We start from the raw sequence: 8,940 nt of genomic DNA on the forward strand, positions 1-8,940 counted from the left end.
ACTTTTGAAGAACACGTCGCGAGGGTTTCAACAGTGAAAAGTATCTGAATTTCGACGCGCGGTTTAGAAGATATGTCTTTTATAATTTTGAAAACCAAAAATTGATGCACAAGGGATGAACATGAGGAAAATTAATGCAGTGGCATGCAAGCATCTATCACGTGAGAAGAGACCACACAGGATAATTAATTAACAATGTCCTTTTTAACACTTTTGGATTACAGTAATTTTGCCTTTTTAATACGCGGTTGTCTAGTCCATGGGACCAAGGTACAGGCACTTAATTTATTTGGCCGGCCGCTAGTGAACGCTAGCTAGTACCCGGCCGCCAGCTAGACCCGTCCCAATGTCTTATATAAATGAACAAGGGGAGTAATAAAGAACACCCTTTGTCAAGAAATAAACCAAACTGCTAAAATATTTATCTTTATTAATGCTTGAAGCAACTTACACACAAAATACGAGCTTAAAACAGGGATTAAACACTCATATACACCTCAAACAATTTTTTGTACGTACTAAAGATCCTCCCTCGATTATTCTCACGAAGTCGATCATGAAGCAAATAACACCGGTATATACTCACCATAATAGAGGCATGTACTTGCCACAATAGTAGATTTATTTTTCTGTCTTGTAAAGGCAGATTGATTTATTTCTGATGTTTCTCGTGCTGGTTTAATTAGGCGTACTCGGCGGGGTGCGCGACGAGGTAAGCCTCGACCATCTTGAGCACGTCGAGGTACCCCGCGGCGAGCGTCGCCTGGTCCTCCGCCGACAGCGCGCCGCCGCCGTCGAGCCTCTCGTACTCCACCCTGAGCTTCGCCACGCAAGCACCCTCCCCGGCCGCCTCGAGCTTCACCTCGGCCACCTGCGACTTGAGCTGGGCGCTCACCTTGCTGCCCTCCAGCAGCTCCGTCTTGATCACCCGGGCCGCGTTGTCGCGCGCCACCAGGCGGCTCCTCATCACGCCCGAGCCGGCGAGCTCCGCTGCCGCCGGGCTGAGCGTCATGGTGGAGACGCTGCCGGGTCCGCCGTCGCCCTCGACGTCCACGGCGTCGATGAAGCCCGCGCAGGCCTTGGGCAGGACGGCCGTGTCCTCGCCGGAGAAGACCGCCTTCCACATCCGCTCCGTCGACACCGCCAGGGCGCACTCGTCGGTGATGAAACAGCCGGCGACCATCTTGTTCTTGTCCGTGTCGGTCACTGGATCGCTGCACACTGGCGCTGCTGGCAAGTTGTTTCAAACTATTGAAGAGTGAAGACTGGTGATGAGTGAGAGCAAGCAAGGGGCTCATTTATATAGAGTAGGTGCAAAGGAAAAATTCACAGCAAGCAAAGGGATTCATAAAATAGCAATTGATGAACTTGGACCGGAGATCACATGGTTGGACTCTTGGAGCACTCAGGCTGCTATCTTTCCACAGCTGTTCAATCTTCTTCCCATGTGTTCCTGTGCTGCTGACTATTCTCCAGCATACTATTCTTGTTGTTGATGTAAACTGGGGCTGGGCTGGGCCAGTATTAGGCCGAACATTGCATAGCTTACCAGACCAACCGGCGCACGCTAGGAGCAACTAACAAAAGATTACCTTTTGCGGGTCTTCCGTAAGGATCACTTCCTGTGGAGCGCCTCAAATGGTGCGCCACGTGTCGTGTGCTAGAAACTTCTTCTGGATTTCAGTTTTTTTTTCTGTATGTGTTTTTAGATTTTAGATGGTTTTTTCTCACTTCCAATTTCTGCTTGGTTTTAGATGGTTTTAACAGGGGGAGTAATAAAGAAAACCATCTAAAATCTAAAGGTAAACAGTGTTTTTTCACAAAGGGGCACGTCATATGCTTCTGTGGGAAGCAAAGTTGTGCTTCCTGAAAAAAGGAAAATCATTGTGTGTGCTTCCAGGAAAAGCACATTGCTTCCCGTTAAGTCACATATTTGGTTCCGTGAGAAGCACATCATGTGTTTCTTATGAGATGCACAACCCGTGTTTCCACGGAAAGCACAAGCACATATTTGCTTCTCCTAGAAGCACAGATTGCTTTCGTCATAAGTACAACATGTGCATTCACCAGAAGCACATCTCAAAAAAATGAAAAGGCACGGTTATGCTTCCACCGGCTGCACGCCTGTAGCCTGCCAATACACACGAGCCCAATGTTGCGTATGTAGGCGCGGTCGTGCATGATAGGTATATAGTTTCCCCCAGCCGGTTGTGAGCCATCGGACGTTACCTCTCCGATGGGTAGTTGAGACCCCCGGCTGGTTGTAAGCCTCTCTCAGTACAGGATCCCGATGGTGAGTTTGGCGCGTGCTATATGTTGGGAAACGTAGTAGAAAACAAAAAAAATCCGCTCTACATCAACCAAGAACACTATAAAGATGCAATAATGGTTTGGATCGGATCGTTACCAACTCCGAGTTGTGGCGGAAGAAGACGAATCGGTGTAGATCATACTTGGAGTCCCTCGAACCGTTGATGGACGATCCCTCGAAGGGAAGACCGAGAGCACGTCCTCTCTATGGATTGCAAGCGTACGGTCTTCACGATCCGGCAGCGCTTTGCCATCCAGAACTAATCATCGCCGGAGATTAGAGGGAGGAGAACCACACCGGGCTTCTAATTATAAGGATTAGAGGATCTAGGTCTAACTCTAATTAGATTAACTAGGATTGGCTAGAACTAGAACGAGAGGACTAGAGGAGGCTCCAAAAATTGTGTGTCAAAAAGGTGCCAATACCTCTAATATATAGAAAAAAAACCCCTCCCACGTCGCCCTCCCTGTGGGCGACCCGGGAGCACGCCGCTACTGACGGTTAGGGTCCCCTCCCCCCGCCGCCACTTTCCTCGTCGCCGCCGCCAAGAGCCCCTAGGCAAAGCCCTTATGGTGCTGGCAGCGGCGGGGATCTCCTCTCCAGGCGTGAGGGTCGGGTTGCGAGGCCTCCTCTCATCTGCATGGTCGGGCATCGTGGTTTCTTCCTCCCTCGGCCACTCCACGGTGTGCTCGTCGGCAGGTCCCCATGGCGTGGCTGAATAGTGTATTCTATGATCATAGCAATTATAGCATAGAATAACCAAACTTGTTGAGAGTATGACGTTAGAAGAGTGATCATACTGAATCGACCCAAACTTGTTTGTTATACTTTGAGACAATAACGTTTGAAGTCAATTGTTATAACACAGAGTGTTAATGTGTGATATAGTTCCTTAGACCATGAGAGTATCATAATGACTTCTTACCGTACGATGAACATTGGGGTTGCTCAAATGTCATCTGTAACACATTGATCATAAGGAAAACTTACAGGTTCATCGAAAAGTTTGACAAGGGACTAGATATCTCAAGAGTGGAATTTGCTCCTCCGATAATGGAGAGATATTATTAGGGCCCTCTAGGTGTGACGACGTCCGTCATCGTCTAGCCAGATACATGTGAGTATGTCACGGGGATGCCAGAACATGTCAATGAGAAAGAGGAACAAAACCGGTAACAAGGAGACCGGTATAGTGAGCATGTGTTTGACTCAAGAGGATACCAATATATCTCATCTTGGGTTTTGTAAAGTATCGTGAAGCAAAGGGAATAGCACATGATAATCACAGGTTCACTCGAATGATATTTGTGTACCCATTGGGATCGATATGGATGTCCACGGTTCCTCTATCTGTCATTGAACGAAAGGGTTTTGTTCATGTCTATCTTTTACCGAACCTACAAGGTGACAAGCTTAAGGTAATCATGATCTGCTGTGTTATTAGGATGGAAGTAATGAGAAAATATTTGTGAAATAGCTTCGCTAATATTTGAAATAGTTTCGAGAGGAACCAAAAGCATTTCGGGGTCACCGGAAGGGTTTCAGAGTTTATCGGGCAATACCAGGTATTACCGATAAATAATATATAGGTGAGAAATATTTCCAGAGATGTTAAATTAATAATAAAGGCTTTAGTAATAATTAGGAGGCTTTTATATTTAATTAAATACCAACAGTCCTTAAAAGGTCAAGTGGTGGAAGGGGAATTGGGCCACAAGGGCCTAATAGGGGAGGCGCCCCCTTTTGCCTTCTTGGAGGCCGAATTAGACAAAGGGGAGGACTCCTTGTTCCCCTAGGGCCGGCACAAGGAGGGAGGAGTCCTCCCCTTGTGTGGAGCCCCTTCCCCCCTCCAACCTATATATACTAGAGGTATTGGCACCTTTTGAACACACAAGTTTTGGAGCCTCATCTAGTTCTCTAGTTCTAGTTTTAGTTCTAGTTGATCCTAGTTGATCTAATTAGAGCTAGACTTAGATCCTCTTATCCTCATAATTAGAAGCCCAGTGTGGTTCTAATCTCCTCCCTCTAATTCTCTGGCGATAATTAGCTCTATACGGAGAAGCGCTACCGGATCGTGAAGATTGTACGCTTGCAATTTGTAGAGAGGTCGTGCTTTCGGTCTTTCGTTTGAGGGATCGTTCATCGAAGGTTCGAGGGACTCGAGGTACGATCTACACAACTCGTGTTCTTCCGCTGCAAATCGAAGTTGGTAACGATCTGATCAAAATTGTTATTGCATCTTCATAGTGTTCCTGGTTGATCGTAGGGTGATTTTTTTTGTTTTCTACTACATTTCCCAACAATCTAGATGTCCAGTTCCGAAATGGGCATCCAATGGGTGGGGCTGGCTGGTTGGTGGTAGCGGGCCTTCTGGGTGAGCAGCCCATGAATGGGATCTGGAGGGGGCGTAGAGGGAGGATCGTTGAGGAGCCATCTTCTCACTTTTTTAACTATTACTAAGATCATCTCCAGTAAATCCACATTCCCGTAAAAAAACTGGTTGAGGGGGAGGGAAAAAAAGCTCCAACAGGTCCTGTAAACGCCAATTTTTATAGGGGATCCCGTATGATCATCCCAACTTCCCGTCCATCCAAGGGATGATGGCCCTTCCTGTAACCCTTCCCCTAAACATGGCGGGTGGCAACCACTGAAATTCCAAGGCGTATGCATTTTCACTTTCCGCCTAGCACCGTCGACCGCCACACTCCCCCCTATTTGTTCCCCCCTGCATCTTCACACCGGCACACCTTCGTTGCCGAACCTTCTCTGTGCTGCCTCGCCGGACCTTCCTAGACCAACCATCACGTCTTTCGTCCCCAAGGTATTGGAGGAATTTGCTCATCCATTCTTTTAAATGTTTCAAATAATCCCCATTCAGATTGTGTGTGCTTGCATTATAGATGAACTCTCTCGTTGATTTGTTTTTCAACGACTCAATGTTGGATGAGGATGACAAACCTGAAATTATGGTTGCTTTATATGTGGATACGATGGAAAAAAGAAGCCGAGGCGGTCAATTTAGCCCCTCGGCACATTTTAGTCCCTTGGAACAAGCAAGTCGGTCATGTGAACCTTAGAGGAACATTCCGAATGTTGAGGGATTTGTTCTTGCATATTACGTGTACCATGGAAGATCATTGTCGTACTTTGTGCAAAGAAGAAATATAGCTGGCTAACAAGGTCATTGTGCTTTGAAGAAGGTTGTGGCGGCAGTATGCATGTTTGCATATGGTTAGCCAGCTGATTCTATTGATGATTGCATTGGAATGGCCGAGAGCACTTGCATACAGAGTTTGAAGAAATTTGTGAAGTCTATCATTCAGATATTTGGAGAAGAATATCTCAAAGCTCCAAATGAAGAGAACACTTCAAGACTTCTTGATATGGGTGCATGAAAGGGATTTCCCGGTATGCTTGGAAGCATCAATTGCATGCATTGGAACTAGAATAATTGTCCTACAACATTGCATGGACAATTCAAAGGAAAAGGTAAAGATGCAACGATAATTATAAAATTTGTGGCACCAATTATCTTTGGAGTTGGCATTAATATTTTGGATTGCTAGGATCTCATAATGACTGAATGTTTTACAAAGATCTCGTTTGTTTTCAAGGTTTCTGTTGGAGAGGCAGTGAACTTCAAAGTCAATGGCCATCAATATAGCACAAGCTGTCTAGGGTTAGGGTTTCTATGGCGATGGGCGACTGCAGGGCGCCGCCAGAACTCTACCACGACGGAAGCAATCCGGACTGCCGGGAGGTTTCCCCCTGGACTACGACTCCATTGTCATATGCGTCTATGCGTCTCTGCCCAATCCGGGGAACGTACAATGTGCGGCTCAAGGAAACTTGAACCCCAAGGGGTTGTCTTCAAATAAAGGGATCCGATCGATCTGCATCAAGTCCGCCGCCAGCACTCCCAATCGATCCAGGACCCGATCCCACCCTGCCACGACCTCGATCTCGAACTCCGATGGAGTGAGTTGCGCCTGCCATTGAGGGTGGGGGTGATCATGGGGGAGTCGATGAGACTCCTGCCCACCCGAAGCCCTTTGGTGAAGGTAGGCTCATTGCAGTCAGGCAGCTATTAGAGAAGGTTGAGCCGCACGACGAAGTCTCAGAGGATGGTGACTGGGATGGACCGACATCTGAGGCTGGGCTCCCGGAGGACGCATAGACCCAAATCGATGGCGAGGTGGATATGGATGATGTGGCCTTTGTCTCCGTAGATTTTGAGGAGGAAGATGAGGAAGAGAGCGTGCGGGAGACCTGGAAACTGATGAGCTTGTACAGATCACAGCGACGACCTAGTGCGAAAACCCTGTCAAAACACTTTGAAAAAAAATCTGACAACTCAGGACAGGGGTAGAGTTTCAGCCGATCAGGAAGAATTTCTATGCTATTACTTTCTTCTTGGAGGGAGACTACAAATTCGTGGCAAGGGGGGCATTGAAGGAAATATTCCCTAGAGGCAATAATAAAGTTGTTATTTATATTTCCTTATATCATGATAAATGTTTATTATTCATGCTAGAATTGTATTAACCGGAAACTTAGTACATGTGTGAATACATAGACAAACAGATTGTCCCTAGTATGCCTCTACTAAGACTAGCTCGTTAATCAAAGATGGTTAAAGTTTCCAGACCATAGACATGTGTTGTCATTTGATAAATGGGATCACATCATTAGAGAATGATGTGATGGACAAGACCCATCCGTTAGCTTAGCATAATGATCATTTAGTTTTATTTCTATTGCTTTCTTCATGACTTATACATGTTCCTCTGACTATGAGATTATGCAACTCCCTAATACGGGAGGAACACCTTGTGTGCTATCAAACGTCACAACATAATTGGGTGATTATAAAGATGCTCTACAGGTGTCTCTGATGATGTTTGTTGACACTACAAAATAAAGACACATCCATGACATTTTGGGCCGAACGATTTTTTTTCCTGTCATACTTATGACACTTCTATGACGATAATTGTGACAAAACCCGGTATCATCATAGATGTGGTGGGGTACTAATTCTATGACAAAAAATCATGACAAAAAATGGGCTTTTCGTCCTGGGACGGCCGGAGACGCAGCTGCATGACATTCTTTGGGCCGTCCATGACGGAAAAAACCGTGGTAGAAGCGAGGGCGAGGAAAATATCGGGGTGTTCCCGGTTACGGTGGGTGGTCGAGGCCGAGCGATGCGCGTTTCTCTCATACACGCATGCGCGTGGGTGCGAGGCGTTGGGCTCTAACTGAACCCGAGTGAGGCGTTGGGCTCTAACTGAACCCGAGCGATTGCACTGCAGGCTACGCATTACTGAACCCAAGCGATTGATCGATGGCTATTAACTGAACCCGATCGAGCAATTCCTTCGGTACTGCTGCCAACCGAAGCCGATAGATGCTACCTCTGGATGAACAGTGAGCGTGATGGGGGGGGGGTTGGATGAACAGTTCCTGATGGGGGTGGATGAACAGGACCCCGTGGTGTTGCCTCTGGATGAACAGGACCCCGATCGATCGAGCCAGTTGGGGCTGGATGAACAGGACCCCGTGGAGGGCAGGATGAATAGGACCACGCCATGGAGGGCAGGATGAACAGTAGACGGTGGAGGGCTGGATGAACAGTAGCCCGTGGAGGGGTGGTTGAACAGGAGCCCATGGAGAGGACTGGTTGAACAGTAGCCGGTGGAGTAGCGCGCGGTGGAGGCTGGATGAACTGGAGCCCATGGATGAACAGTCGCAGGTGGAGGCTGGAGGAGGTCGACGGTGGATGAACAGTAGCCCGTGGAGGCTGGAGGGGGTCGACGGTGGAGATGAACAGTATCCCGTGGAGTCCCATTTTGCGGTACGCCACACCCCTCCCGATGTACAGGACCCCTGTTTTGACCGTAGCGCTCCAACAAAAGTCCGTTTCCTCCGTTTTGCGGTACGCCACACCCCTCCCGATCAACATGACCCCCGTTTCGACCATAGGAGGTCCATTTCCTCCGTTTTGCGGTACGCCAGACCCCTCTCGATGGACAGGATCCCATTTCGAACGTGGCCGGTCAAACACAAGGCCGTTTCCTCCGTTCTGCGGTACGCCAGGCCTTGTTTCCATCGGCTGTTCCGTCCAAGCCCTCCCGATGAACACGACGACGCATGCCATTCCGACCCAGCCGGTTGGCTCCCCATGAACACGACAACGACGCCGTTTCTCCGTTCCGACCCAGCCATGTACACGAGCCCTGGCCGTACGTACGCGCGAGTAGGCGTTCGAGACCCCGTCCGTATGTACGTATGTGGACGTATTTAATTTCATGCACCCTGGCCGTTGTACATACATGTACATGCTACATGCGCGCCTCTGCTACGACACGTGCACGCCTCTACATCGACCAATATGTACGTACACGTTTGCGACCAGAATGACAATGCTACGTACACTTCGACCAGGTGGGTCCCGACTGTCATGCACTTCCTTGCGTGCAAAGATGTAGCTGGTGGGTCCCAGCAGTCAGGGGGGCGAATCGTTTTTTTTCGGACGCACTTCCTTGCGTGCGAAGATGTAGCTGGTGGCTCCCAGCAGTCAGGGGGAAACGTTTTTTTTCGCGAAATACGATGGCTCGTCCGGTGGG

General features: G+C 48.2%; 1 protein-coding gene across 1 annotated transcript; it reads right to left on the reverse strand.

The window, feature by feature from the left end:
• Positions 1-410: 410 nt before the first annotated feature.
• On the reverse strand, positions 411-1,440 carry LOC123106695 (stress-induced protein SAM22). Its single transcript, XM_044528785.1, has one exon. The coding sequence runs from the start codon at positions 1,181-1,183 to the stop codon at positions 683-685; it is 501 nt and encodes a 166-aa protein (XP_044384720.1). The 5' UTR covers positions 1,184-1,440; the 3' UTR covers positions 411-682.
• Positions 1,441-8,940: the final 7,500 nt, after the last annotated feature.

The sequence above is a fragment of the Triticum aestivum genome, chromosome 5A (assembly GCF_018294505.1).
Source record: "Triticum aestivum cultivar Chinese Spring chromosome 5A, IWGSC CS RefSeq v2.1, whole genome shotgun sequence".
Classification (NCBI taxonomy): Eukaryota; Viridiplantae; Streptophyta; class Magnoliopsida; order Poales; family Poaceae; genus Triticum; species Triticum aestivum.